The 15,158-nt window shown below is 38.2% G+C and overlaps 2 protein-coding genes across 4 annotated transcripts in view; one reads left to right on the forward strand and one right to left on the reverse strand.

Annotated features, from left to right (window-relative positions):
- Positions 1 to 797: 797 nt before the first annotated feature.
- und (methionyl aminopeptidase und) lies at positions 798 to 3,507 on the forward strand. 3 transcript variants are annotated; one of them, XM_033479402.2, is made up of 6 exons: positions 798 to 997; positions 1,549 to 1,626; positions 1,712 to 2,052; positions 2,144 to 2,548; positions 2,628 to 2,895; positions 2,980 to 3,507. In XM_033479402.2, the coding sequence occupies exons 1-6, from the start codon at positions 853 to 855 to the stop codon at positions 3,183 to 3,185; spliced, it is 1,443 nt and encodes a 480-aa protein (XP_033335293.1). In that variant the 5' UTR covers positions 798 to 852; the 3' UTR covers positions 3,186 to 3,507. The 3 variants fall into 3 exon arrangements, with proteins under 3 accessions (XP_033335293.1, XP_033335294.1, XP_033335292.1); XM_033479403.2 differs by having other exon boundaries at positions 1,727 to 2,052; XM_033479401.2 differs by having other exon boundaries at positions 800 to 997; positions 1,703 to 2,052.
- LOC117225758 (uncharacterized) overlaps positions 3,475 to 15,158 on the reverse strand; it is a 109,427-nt gene continuing 97,743 nt past the window's right edge. Inside the window, exons 4-6 of the mRNA XM_033479508.2 lie at positions 13,255 to 13,414; positions 11,242 to 11,413; positions 3,475 to 7,040 (exon numbers count right to left, since the gene is read on the reverse strand). Coding sequence (XP_033335399.2) covers positions 6,951 to 7,040; positions 11,242 to 11,413; positions 13,255 to 13,414 — 422 coding nt within the window. The 3' untranslated portion in view covers positions 3,475 to 6,950. The remainder of the gene's footprint in view (positions 7,041 to 11,241; positions 11,414 to 13,254; positions 13,415 to 15,158) is intronic.

Consider the following 15,158-nt stretch of genomic DNA (forward strand, 5'->3'; position numbering starts at 1 on the left):
ATAATAATGTTTTTCCTCTTGTAATAATTTTATTAAACTGTATATAACATAAAAATATTCTCAAACTCTTTTAATAACTTTGCAGCTTTGTTTTTGATCTAGTCAATTTTGTCAGACGCGTAAAATCCGCAGTCTAGTTATAAGGATTCGTAGAAGAATAAGACTTGTACTAATCCGAAATATTATGATTTGAATTTCGCGCGGTAATACCCGAGTACATATTCGCTACACTTGCGAAGTCTTTCAGTCAATTCAATTACTAAATATTTTAATCGCGAGCGAAATTGAAATAAAAAGTTTAATTATTATTTGCACATAACGCATTAATTTAAGTTGTTATTTATGAGAATAACTGTACATAAAGGACACAACAATAATATATTCTACTGTTTGAAATCTCCACGTGGTTTCTTTCAACCTCTTATTACCTATTATTATCTTTTGGTTCGTCATTTTAATCACTTACATTTATAATTCGTAATGAATGTAATTGTGTATTGTATAAAATATGTATTTTGTAATTGTACTTTTATTGTATTGCAAATTATGTTGTAATTTAATTGAACGGAGATCTGAATTACGAATTACTATGTAATTTAATTGAGTTACATTGTAATTATAATTTCTTGAGTAATACAATTGTAAATCTGCACAACTCTGATGGCTAATCTTTTTCACTTGGTAACACAAAGTTTCACGATCGTTTCCATGATACATTAAGCCTGTGTCACAGGAAAATAGTTGGCCAGAGTGGGACGCATCGTGTACGCACACGAGATCGAAAGTTTTTAAGATGTTCAGTCTATCCCACGTCTCATCCATGGTTTAACATTGTTTGGTTTCCTTTCGAAAATGGCCGCCGTGTTGGACGAAGTCGGCAAATCTGCCGAAAAATTAGTAGATGATGTAAAAGACGAAATCGTCGACGAAGGGAATGAAACTGGTGCAGTAGAAGCATCGAAGAAAAGCAAAAAGAAGAAAAAGAAGAAGAAAGCTGGTGCGTTATTCAATTCATTTAACGGGGATATGCTAGGTCGTTTAAGCGTAGGATTCAGCGCGTGTCGTGCCTTATTTTAGAAGTTTCGCCGACAAAAATAATACCATAGATGTCCAATATCTCGCATCTCTTAGTTACCAAATTATCACGACTCGATTACAATTCACGAATCGGAGACCAGTAAACGGAGCAAGTACGATTAAATTCGCTAAGACTGGCAAAGTGTTGGAACTCACTTTACACCTGCCTCACTTCCTGTTATCTTTCATTTTTCAAGGACTTTCCTTGGTAATCAACTCTTGTGATACGATTGTATTAACTATTCCACTTATTTCCACTTATTTGCACATTCCATGTTACATTTCTTTTTTAAATTCTATTTTCATGTTCCATCAATTATGTAATATTAGCCAAAAATAAATGCACAAAATGTGGACTTGTGAATTTGATACGAGCAAGTAAACAACCATGATTAGATAAGAAATTAAGATAATGATGTTCCAGAATGTATAACATTGTCAATACTTTATTTATCGAATACAAATTTTTAGGAGCTGGTGAAGCCAGTGCAGATGTCCCTGAAGGAGGAGAAGAGGATAATGTGAAGGAAAATGTTGCAGTTGTGGAAGGTATGTGTTATTTAAAAACACAATCTAAAAAATTATTTTTAGAAACAATTGTGAAATACATGATATTGTACAAAAGCTACTCCAGAAACTGTTCCGGAAGGTGCTACAGAAGTCGCAGAAAATGACGGTGAAGTGGAGGAGACGAAGAAGAAGAAGAAGAAGCGCAAGCCACGCGGCAAAGGAGGAGTGAAACAGCAAACAGATCCTCCGACTGTTCCAGTGGCAGAGCTATTCCCTGATGGGAATTTCCCAGAGGGACAAATAATGGAGCATCCTCCTGCGGCAGGAGTAGACGACAGAATGGCAAAGGAGCGCTTTAATAGCGAAGAAGCGCGTGCATTCGATAGAATGAATAATGATATCTACAATGAGGCCAGACAGGCGGCTGAAGCCCACAGGCAAACAAGAAAGCACATTATGAACTGGGTATTGCTATTACAGCCACTATAAATCATTAATCGCAAGCAGATATCATTCCAGCTGAAATTCTCTAAAATTATAATTCTATTTTCTGTAGATTAAACCTGGGATGACAATGATAGAGATCTGTAACGAACTCGAAGACACAGCTAGGAAACTGATCGGGGAGAATGGTCTAAAAGCTGGACTTGCTTTTCCGACCGGCTGCTCCAGAAACCACTGCGCAGCTCACTATACACCGAACAGCGGTGACCCGACCGTTTTGGAATACGACGATGTTACCAAGATTGATTTTGGAACACACATAAACGGCAGGATCATCGATTGCGCGTTCACCGTCACGTTCAATCCGAAATATGACAAATTGATCGAAGCGGTTCGCGACGCTACGAACACTGGAATTCAGGCAGCTGGTATAGATGTCCAACTTTGTGACGTCGGTGCTGCTATCCAGGAAGTTATGGAGTCGTATGAAATCGATTTGAATGGCAAAACTCATCAGGTTTGATCGCTAGATCTATGTTCCGTCCTATTCGTTACAAATTGAATTGCTGTTATTATTGTTAATACTAAATCCACAGATAAAATCGATCAGGAATCTCAACGGACACTCGATTGCCCCGTATTGCATCCATTCTGGTAAGACAGTGCCTATAGTTAGGGGTGGCGAGGCCACAAGAATGGAAGAGAACGAGTTTTATGCTATCGAAACGTTTGGATCTACTGGAAAAGGAATCGTGCACGACGACATGGACTGTTCCCATTACATGAAGAGTTTTGACGCTTGTTTTGTACCACTGAGATTACGGAGCAGCAAGTCTCTGTTGAACACTATCAACAAACATTTCAGTACGCATTTGGTTCACCAAGTCTTGCTCTAGATACCTGTTAACTGTCTGCGAGATAAAATGTTTAACAAGCTTCGTGTTTCAGGTACTCTGGCTTTCTGCAAACGGTGGCTGGACCGTGTTGGCTGCACCAAGTACCAAATGGCGCTTAAGGATTTATGCGACAAGGGTGCAGTCGACGCGTACCCGCCGTTGGTCGAAGCCAAAGGCGTCTACACCGCTCAGTTCGAGCACACCTTGGTCTTACGTCCGACGTGTAAAGAAGTTATTTCACGCGGAGACGACTATTAAAAAGCATTTGTTGTGTATTCTACCGCGTCGCGTACACGCACCCACGGTCTAGGAATGTACAACATTGGTCTCTGTGTAAAATCACTTAACGATAAATGTTTACGATTAATAACGCGAACTTTTTAATTACACCTAACGGTACTCTTTGTTATCGGTTCTATTTTGCAACGCAAACATTTCTCACAGTACACCCACGTTTCTTTTTTCATTGGAACAAGCGTCGTGGGCCGACGGGTTCCGTCGAACCCGCCCGATCCCCATGGAATAAGTGAAAATGAAAGGAATACTGTTGATGTTGAATAAAATATATTTGATACTTCAATTATACCGATGCGATGATAGTCCTAAACACGATTAACTCGCGTAGACCGCAGACAGAACTTCTGCGTCTAAGGCTTTTCGGATACGCGAGAATTTTCCATGCTGTGTGCGCAAATTCAATGACTATACCAAGCGATTCGGCAACGCTGTACCGTATTATACTGTGCAAAGACGGGGTTGGGTGGGGATGTCATCCCTCTTCGAATTTCAGCCAATGACGCGACACTCGCCCGATAACCAATCGGATTCATAATCTAGCGCCTAATAAGTTTTTCCGTCTTTGCACAGTACACATCTGCGAGTTATACTTCACTCGTTGGCTATCAAAATGAAAGTACAACGCACACACAGGGTGCAAAACGCTCGCCTAACGCGATCACGGTAAGATTCGAGTGTAAACAGGGGTGCACTCGTTCACGCTACAGATCCGTGAGGTTTTATGTTACGATAATAAACAGCTTTTTATTACGTTCTCAGAAGAATTTTAACAGAATCGAATACACTTTTGACGCACTGTAATCAATAGAGGAATCGCTAGACTCGGATCAACGATCACGTTCCTACAGTACTGATCGCTGTCAATCTCGAAACTGTGTCGCGTAACAATATATGTTTTATTCCTTTCCTGAACTATGAACACTGTAGTGTAATAAATGTTGCTACGTCGCGTATCAAACGCCTTTAACTTTTCTGCCACGGGCGGAAGGTTCTGGCCGTTCAAGATACATCTCACAGGTCAATCGGATTTAGGTACCGTCGTCTTCTAAGAAATGTGTTTACCTCTCTTCTAATCGTCTTTAGCAAATTTACAGTCGTCTTCAGTATTCTGATCGGTCAGAGCCTTTCGTCCAACACTATACAGCTATTCATACACATGGTCCCGGGGATTCTCCGATTCTACTACAATATTTCCTCCGTATCGTCGCGTTTCCGATTCGAAGCTAGGAGAAGAGCTTCCACCGTGTCGGGAAACGTCGCACGACGTTACGGAGGAAAATTTGTATTCCGTCTAGTCGACATACGTCTGTATTCTACGTTCAGGTCTATGTTCCGTACAAATTTAGGCACGACGATAAGCTAATCTTGGACACACTCGAGAGTCCGCGACGTTTCTCGTAACCGCTATATCCTTCTCTATACTATTCACGAATGTCTTGTTCCTTGAACCCTATAACTACCATATTGGTACAAAATGACCAATTGCAGATTTCTCGGTTTACGCGTGCCGTTGGCATCGGTGACGGTGCTATCATGGGGGGAGAGGGGATTCTTAAATAAATTTATTTGCGCGAAATCTCAACAATCCTATCCATCTCGAGGAAATTACAAACCAGTCACTTTCTGACTGCCTCGGTAGTGTCCAGTGTTAATCGGTACCAACGGTATCGCTCGTCTTTACACGAGAACGCACTGAAACAGTCCGGTACATAACAAAATATCGAGTCGACCCGGTCGATGATTCGGTCGGGCCGACTGTTTTTCCTGTGAAGGCGGTCTGGTAAGGCCTGCTCCTCGGAAATCTTCGTCCTCCATACAGTCGCTGGTCCGAGGACACGGTGTTCCGTCGATCTTATGGTCGAGGGATGCCTACTTGACCGAGATTTCTTGGATTCGACGCGTTACAAGCTTTTATTCCGTGCACCGTCGTTGGAACAAATACGTCAACCGTCCTGGAATTGTACAACATAGTTCAGCAAGACTAGCCACGGTCCTCGCGGCTTCAAATATTAAGTCTCTGAATAAAACCCGAACTTCAAATTGCGCTAACTTCGAGACTTCGGCGCAACTTCCGTTCTTTTTCGCCGGATCCGTTCCGGGATCGACGAAATTTGTCGGTCTTATTCGTAGAGGACGTTCAACAAGAAGCCTCGAGACGTTTCTCACTTTAATCAAGATCGTTTTATATAGATAGGCACCTTGTAGAGATTATGGTTGATCATATTTGTCCCAGCGGCAAGGCACGCAGGCATAACAATCATTTTGGTGTACAGGGTGGTTTGCTCTTAATGCTAGGCTAGACAATCTAATCGACGCCGTTCAGAGAAGACGAAAGAAGATCGTCTCGCGTTCTCCGAAAACTTTGGAAGAGTAAGGCAATTTCTCTACGATCCAGAGGAAAGGCGGCGCGAGTCACAGGGACACAAGATTACATTGGAGCACCGGGTGTGTATGGTGGCACCCTCTTGATAGTCGATTCTCCTCTATCGGTATCGTCTGCACCCTATCCTCGCCGCTAAAGGCGGCTTTTAACTCGGTAACCGAGCTTTCTAATTGTCCCCGACTTTACAGCAGAACCTCGTTTATACGAGCAAGCAAATGCTAAACGTCGGACGCTCGAATTTCATGATGGACTGTTAGGGGTTACTATCAGACCGGTCTGAATATTTAAGTTAAAATCGTTTGCTCGACGGATAAACAACAAGGTTCTACTTCTTAACACATTGGAATAACATAAGTTGGAGACAGACAGTACGCAGCAACTCTCTTGGGAGACGCATAAGGGTGGGTTGTACAGGTACAGAAAGAAAGACTGCTAAAGTACCACTACAAGGTGTGCCAAAAGTCACTCAAAATCGTGAAATGGGGTACCTGAGGCCATTTCGAAGTAACCTTTTCCTTAACAAAAATGTTCTCCGAGGCTTCGTTTACGAGTTATTAACGAAAAACAGTAACCAACGAGAGGCGAGATCAGCTGGCGCGTGGCGGCCGCGCTTGCTTCTCATTGGTCAGTGTTTTTTCGTTAATAACTCGTAAACGAAGCCTCGGAGAAGATTTTTGTAAAGGAAAGAGTTACTTCAAATGACCTCAGGAAGAGCATGACCCGGACGAACATAATTTTGGGACACCCTCATTTCCCGATTCTATACAACTTTTGGGACACCCTCTACATATAAGGACTTCGACAATACCGATTGAGACTAGTAACACGGTGCACTGTAGTACTTCGTACTTGTGACACAGTGGAAACAACAGAGTGGAGCGGACAACTGTCACGATTGTTAGCGATTTTCGGTATCTTGTTTCACCAAACAGACCATAATAACAAGCGGTAAACAGGTCCCGCAAAGTTACGGGGCTAAAAGCTAGGTCTCGACGCGCTCTCAGCAATCCAGAATAAGAGAAGAATCAGCCGGCAGCGAATGTTTGTAGACCAGCAAGCGGGTACCACCGTGAATCATTGTCGACCACACGATCTCTCTTCGCGGGCAACGCTCGCTTCCTTCAACGGCCGCGCGTTGTATAATCCTCTGTTATTATTTAATAGTTTCTTATCGAATTACGCGTATGCAATATGTACATGTCGGTCGAGTTACACGGAACGCGATGAAAACGTCCACGATGCGGTGCAGGACCCCGATCAATCGCAGACCGCGGTGCCGCTTATCGCGTTACACGATCGACCTCTTGTCTCTGCGTTGCGCTCCTCGTCCGCCCCGCAAAGATTCACTGAGAGTCCGTGCGCGGTCTCAGCTTCGCCCTCGCCGTCACCAGAAGGTTGCTCGGTGGCTCCGCCGTCGGCTGCGACTGTTCCAGCTGAAATCAACGGAGTTTATGTCACCCTCGTACCATTCTTCTTGCAATATTAATTCTTCGTTAAAAATGCAACTCATCGAATATTTAAGGGCACCCCGGCTCTTTTCTACTGTAACCACACAGGCTACTTTTTCAAAAGGAAAATATTAGGGGGGCTCGCAATTGTTTATCCCCTGCTTGTGACCGCGTGTTACGGCAGCTTGGAATAATTAGAGTGGGGTGGGTGGTTATTACCAGAGTTGGGGTAGGATGGATTTTTGAAATAGTAAAATAAATGTTTTATCTTCTCACGTGATACGGAATTTGGTAAATGGACTGTTGTTTGAAATAGTAGTTACGCGTGGAAATAGCGTTTCGAATATATATTTTAATAGTGGCTCGTAGAAATACTATTTTGAAATTACTATTTCATTAATATTTTATGAAGTAGGAAGTGTTTTTCTCAAGTGATACAGACTTTGACAAATAAACTATTTTTGAAAATAGTAGTTAAATATGGAAACAGCAATTCAAATATATATTTCAATAGTGGCTCATAGAAGTCCTACCCTGAAATAAGTATTTCATTGCAATGCGGGAGATAATAATTTATATAATAGATAATATTTTACGGAATAGTGTTTAGAATAATGGTATCCCAAGTAACAGTATTGCAAATATGAGTTTTTTTCCTTTTATACTTTTTGTTGCACCATATAGCCACTTTTATCGATAATATAAGATATTAATTTTGTTTGTAAGTGACCGAAAATCGTATCGATAATATAAAACATTTATTTTCTAGGTAAATAACTGGAAAAATCATAGAAGAGTAATTCATATAAGATACTGACTCACTTTGTTTATTTCGAACGAAACACACTTTTCGAGTATACTATCTTTTAATCAATTTCGTTGATATGTTTTAGTAATTTCGGTATATTTTAGAAATAGATTTTTAATTGTAAGATATTTTTAAAAATTTTGAAGCGATGCATCATTATCGTTGAGATACTGAAGTATGTAGTTGTATTTCGATCGAGTACTCACTATTACTTGTAGAACTAGATGTATATGTAACTTTGAAAAAATTAAAAAATTCTCGTTCATTATTAGTAACATAACGATCTGATACGTTTGAAACTGTAACGATATTTCTATTTCTCGTGCATAGCATAAGTTTGATTAATTTGCTTTTGACAAACGGTATTTTATTGTCTTCTTGACTTTGTGATAACCAACGAAGTTTCTATTTTGGACGACATACCGCTGCAATAATGCAACCTTCCATATCATCATTCAAATCGAAGCAAACCAAATTGTAAACCTGACTTCGAGTCGCTGATAACTAATTCAGTGGTTCATGCAACTTTAAACGTTGGATACAAAAAAAGGAAAAATTCATTATTTTATATTCAAAGCCGAGAGTAAATAGTGAATAGTATTTTCTCATAGTTTAAACATTCAATGAAATATTTCCAAATAGTTTCTCATTGCAGCAATCAGCTTTTAACAGTATTTTTAGATACAAACAAATTCGATGATATTAAAATCATTTTTACGTGATATAACGTGATAAACGTGATATAACAATTTTTAGTGACACCTTAGAGTCACCACTCGACTGCAAAGGGTTAGTATTTTGGATCTCAAGGTTCCAAAGGGTTGTCAGTTGAGGGAAAAAACAGATATCTTGAAATATCGAAGTCGAGAAGTTGACTTTTGTTCACACAGAGCACTGTGTAAAGGTTTAAGTGTACTTGAAAAAAGTATTAATGTATCAATAGATCTGCAAATGTGCCAAGGACTCTTCTGAAAGAACCTTCATCAAGGACTTCTTAAGGAGAAACCGTTTTCACCCTCGAAAGACCGAGTCATGCGTAGAACTCGACCTTCATCCCCTATTAGATCTGACGTAAACGACTGAGAACTTGACCTTCACCTAATAATCTAGGGACTCCGATACCGTATGATACGTTCCTGGCCTTTCTAAAGAAAAAGTTATTACTGGTACAGATCTTCTCGCAAATTTCTATCTTTATAGATCACTTGATGCGAAACGGAGAAAACGTTTCGATACATTGGTCTCACCTAACATGATCAAACCGTTTTAATAGTTGCACAACATATGCAGATAGGCAAAGACGTTTCTCCAAATCACTTTTTCAAAAAAATCGAGTTAATATATTCGCCACTTTACCACAATATACCGCAATCTATGTGCACAAAACGTACGAATTCTTTACTTTCATATTATTCATACGCTCAAATCTGGAAACCACGTTGGATTTCCAAACAGCCAACTTCATAGACAGGCGATAATACAACATATTGTTGTATTATCAGTGTAAGTAAAGTCGTCTTTATTTTTACACTAATAATTCGAGCACAATAAATGTCGATCTTAATTAGAATATAGTTTATTCAAACTAAAAGAAAATTACGTTACTCGTGGCTACTACCGATACGCCAAACTTACGTTATTAATTTAACAACAAGCATTTAGCATTCGGAAGACACATATTTTAGGATAAGAAGATACGCTAAGTACAGCCAGTCTGCCCCATGGAACACTGTTCCAGCACCAATGGGCTGGGCCCACGTCTTCCAAAGAGACAAGATAGTTTTATATTTATTTCTCTGACGTCATTTGGCGTTATTTGATGTCTCTGACGTCAAACCACTCCCTCAGGGAGCTTCGATACCCCGTGCTTGCAGAGAAGTTGTACTAGCCAGGACTGGAGCAAATTTAAAATAATTTGATATAATAGTGAACATTAAAATATCTGGATAAGTAAATACCATTTGGAAACACCATTTTATTTAATGCTGAAATGGGATACTATTTGCAGAGATTTCATTGAATGTTTAAACTATGAGAAAATACTATTCACTATTTACTCTCGGCTTTGAATATAAAATAATGTATTTTTCCTTTTTTTGTAACCAATGTTTAAAGTTGCACGAACCACTGAGTTAGTTATCAGCGACTCGAAGTCAGGTTTACAGTTTGGTTTGCTTCGATTCGAATGATGATATGGAAGATTGCATTATTGCAGCGGTATGTCGTCCAAAATAGAAATTTCGTTGGTTATCACAAAGTCAAGAAGACAATAAAATATCGTTTGTTAAAAGCAAATTAATGAAACTTATGCTATACACGAGAAATAGAAATATCGTTACAGTTTCAAACGTATCAGATCGTTATGTTACTAATAATGAACGAGAATTTTTTAATTTTTTCAAAGTTACATATACATCTAGTTCTACAAGGAATAGTGAGTACTCGATCGAAATACAACTACATACTTCAGTATCTCAACGATAATGATGCATCGCTTCAAAATTTTTAAAAATATCTTACAATTAAAAATCTATTTCTAAAATATACCGAAATTATTAAAACATATCAACGAAATTGATTAAAAGATAGTATACTCGAAAAGTGTGTTTCGTTCGAAATAAACAAAGTGAGTCAGTATCTTATATGAATTACTCTTCCATGATTTTTCCAGTTATTTACCTAGAAAATAAATGTTTTATATTATCGATACTATTTTCGGTCACTTACAAACAATGTTAATATCTTATATTATCGATAAAAGTGGCTATATGGTGCAATAAAAAGTATAAAAGGAAAAAAACTCATATTTGCAATACTGTTACTTGGGATACCATTATTCTAAACACTATTCCGTAAAATATTATCTATTATATAAATTATTGTCTCCCGCATTGCAATGAAATACATATTTCAGGATAGGACTTCTATGATCTATCTATTTTATTTTTATTTTTTTATATTTCTTTTTATCTATTTATTCATCTATTTATTTTTTATTTTATTTTAAAATTATATATTATTATATTATATTACTAATACATATATCGAATACGCGAATTCACTCTGTGCTATTGTTCGGTTTTAATAAACATTTCAATCATAAATATTAATTTCTGTGGCACAATTTCAAAAAAATTTCAGTTAATGCATTAATTAAACTTTAGCATACAGGATTTGCGTATCTATCGGAAGAAGACATCTTGAAAATTCTAATTCTAGACTCAAAAAAATGTTATGCAATTTGAATCACTACTGACACGAACAATCAGTACTTTAAGTGACAATATTTCGGAAGTGAAAACTTAATTTCCGGCGTTCATCGTTGCAGTCACAAAATTCAACACAGATTAACGTCGCGTTCCCCATGGCAAAACTCACCGCCATCTCGATGTGTTTTGCCCTCTGCTCGATGGCCCTTTGCAGGGCTGTTCTAGGATCGTCCTTGAAGTTCTCTTCCCGGTTTCTCTCGGCCTCTCTCCTCGAGGCGGCCTCTCTCTGCTTCTCGAGCGCCCGTTGCAGCTCGCTCTTCTGATTCAGTACGTTCCGGCCTCTGGAAAGAAAGTGAAAACCGATTTAGCGGTTTTGCTAATCGCTCGTCGCTTGTTATCGATCTGCGGTCGCAAAAATCGGCGCCGATCGGAAAAAACCAGGCGCGAACGAACGCGCGTCACCGTTGAACAGAGACCGCTATAAGTGTCCAGTCACCTATAGTGGGGTATTTGACGGATTTAGCCGGCCAAAATCATTTTTTTTAATTGACGTGCCTAAAATGTATCTACTAACTTATTTATGGTATTTTACCTCAGAAAAAAATCATTATAAACGAATCAAAATGCTTAGAAACCAATAATAGTGAAAAGAAACGAATAAAAATTAATTATAAATACGTAAAAATGATCATAAGTGAATAAAAATGATTATAGGCAAATAAAGATAATTATTAGCGTGTAAAAATGATTGTAAAGAAATACAAATAATTATAACCGAACAAAAATAATTACAAACAGATATTAATAAAACTTTATTAATAAAATATTTTTTGGCCGGCTAAATCTGGCAAATAAACCACTGTGCATCGGAGATAGAGCAGCGCACGTTTGCCGGCAGGAAACGATTTTCTCGGCGATAGGCGTGCGAAGCGCGTCGCACGAATTTCCCGTTAGGCTTTCTGCGAACCGATTTGCTTAAAAACGAGTTCGGGCGACGCAATGTTGCGTCTCGTCGTGTAGCCATACGGAACGCTCTCCTTTAGTTATTTTTTTTTGTCTTACGGACATACCGACGACTCTGTTGGATATAAGTTCAGATTTTAGATAATCGAGTCTCTACTGTATGCAGAGATGGACAAATTTTATTCAAAATATTATTATTAAATATTATTATTAATATTATTATTAAATATTATGCGACAAATGAGCCGTTTATTTTGAAAGTGGCATAAGTCACTTTGTTTTTAAGTCGATATATTTAAGGGTTTGCGTTTTAACACGTTTAAAAATATGGATGCTAACTTTCGAGAAGATTTACTTGTATTTGTTATCTTAGGATACTGATATTTTTCTCAGTATAAATAATTTCGTATAAACATTAAAAAATCACCACTTTTCATTACGGTAAAGTGACTTATGCCACTTTCAAAATAAACGGCTCATACGTTAATGAACATTTTCTGTTCCAAAACGTTGTAACTGACGTTAACCTTTTAGGTACGACTGAATTCTGTCTGTATATACAGGGTGTCCCAAAAATGTCTCGCAATCCGAAAGCGGCGGGTTTCTCAGGCCATTCGAAGCAACTTTTTCCTTTACAAAAATTTTCTCCGAGGCACCGTTAACGAGTTATTAACGAAAAACAGTGACCAATGAGAGGCAAGCTCAGCTGGCGCGAGGCGATCGAGCCAATGAGCGAACTGGGCTTCGCGCGCCGGTTGGCTGGGCCGCCTCGCGTCAGCCGTACTCGATTCTTATTGGTCACTGTTTTTCGCTAATAACTCGTTAACGGTGCCTCGGAGAAAATTTTTGTAAAGGAAGAAGTTGCTTCAAATGATCCGAGGAACCCGCCATTTCCGGATTGCGAGACATTTTTGGGACACCCTGTAGACTGTTGTAAATCGATGTGAAGACAAAAGAAGTGTGAAACGATGCATATGAAGACGATTATTTGGTTCAAACGATGAGCGAGTGAGCTACTAGAGCAAGCCACTATAGTGGCGAGTCGTCCAGAGAGATGACATCCGCGAAAGCTACTATAGTGGCGCGTCGTGCCTAAGAAGGTTAATACGTAATTCAGCATATCTCACTTCGAAATAGTTATCGTCGAAACTCTCTAAAATTTCCGCAGAACCGTCGACCCAGGTGGATTTGAATGGTAAACAAAAATAAATGTACCTACACTTTTTGGTTGAACAGCAACTCTCTGCGAAGGTCCTTGTGGTTGTTGGAGGTGAGGTAGGGGTTGTACGGTTTTCTGGGCAAGATCAAGCCATCAGGACCCATGTGCGGAGCAGGTGGTGGCGGAGGCGGTACACCCAACACCGGTGCCATGTTTCTCCCTGCGAACACATATGTAGTTCGCCATCAGCCGCGGAGCTTCAGCAATTCCCCGTGCACACGAAACTTTCAGTTTCTCATAAATAATTCTTCAGCCGAGTACGTTGTCTAGACGTGTTTCGCGTGCACTTTCCACACAATTTTCACCGTGTCAACCCCCGACGTTTCTGTTTCCCAGAAATAGTTGCAGAAAAGATTGTCTCGAGGGGAGACAATGCTCCCTATACAAGAAAACATCGATTATTTGAACCTATGATGCATGAATTCTTTATCATGCATATATGTTGTATGTTATTATAACGTAATAATGTAATATATTATTATAATATATTTTATTTATATTTATTAATATAAATTAATATATTATTATTATAATATAATACTTTAATATTAGAATATAATATTTTAATGTTATAATATAATTCTTTAATATTATAATATAACACTTTAATATTGCATGTTATACTTTAATGTTATAGTATAATGCTTTAATATTATAATATAACATTTTAATGTTGTAATATAATACATTAATATTATAATAGAATACCTTAATATTGTAATATAATACTTTAATATTATAACGTAATACTTTAATATTACAATATAATATTTTAATGTTATAATATAATTCTTTAATATTATAATATAACACTTTAATATTGCATGTTATACTTTAATGTTATAGTATAATACTTTAATATTATAATATAATATTTTAATGTTGTAATATAATACCTTAATATTGCAATATAATACTTTAATATTATAACATAATACTTTAATATTACAATATAATATTTTACTATCATAATGTGATATTTTAATATTATAGTAGAATATATTATGTTATTATAAAACACTCAATCAGTGCAAGTCTCTGAACACGAAGACTGACATAATTAATCTTTAACCTATTCGCCACGAATAAAGAGATATACTCGTAGTGCATTACTGAAGCCGTAATGTGCAGGAACGAGACGTGAAAGACCCCAAATCATCGCAAAAGTATACACTTAAACATCCACTTAGAGTGAGACACTTTTTTAGAGTAGGATGCGTATGCACAGCAGTCAGGAGATCGGCAATTGTTGGACAAAACTCAGAATTTCGTCAAATTTTTCTAGAACTTTGTAATTTAGGGTTCTCGAGGTCGCTGATAATGAATCTGAGACGAAAACTTTGAAATTCAAAAAGGCGGCTTCAATAGACGATTATTATTTAAAGATTATACTTGAAAAAAGGGACCGGTTTCCCATTTCGATATTAAAATTATTTTCAATGATAATAATTTTAAGTGATGATAATTTTTAGTGGTAGTTTTAGAGTTCCCATCCGGCTGCAAAGGATCAATACTTTGGACTTGATGGTTCCAAATGGAAATAATGGAAATAATCTTGAAATATCGAAGTCGAAAAATTGACTTTTGGCCAAACAATACCGACCTCCAAACCACTGTCGTACGGAGTGTAACATCGGATATCCGTATCCCCACTCCTTCCTTTAGATTTGCAGTTAGCAAAATGGACTGTCCAGCGTCCGCTTTGTGTCCCAATTAGTGCGGTCGGGAAAATAAGGAGTGGGGGCAGGGGACGCATGCGCGGAGTCCCGCAGAACAGCGTCCCCCACTTCTTGCGCAGCTTATTTTCCCGACCGCACTAGTCCCAATTACGGACGCGTAAGTGTGCACTATAGTATTGGAGGATTATATTTTCCTCTAGTTTCGAAGATATGTCGGGGAACGTG

The sequence above is a fragment of the Megalopta genalis genome, chromosome 14, assembly GCF_051020955.1.
Source record: "Megalopta genalis isolate 19385.01 chromosome 14, iyMegGena1_principal, whole genome shotgun sequence".
Lineage (NCBI taxonomy): Eukaryota > Metazoa > Arthropoda > Insecta > Hymenoptera > Halictidae > Megalopta > Megalopta genalis.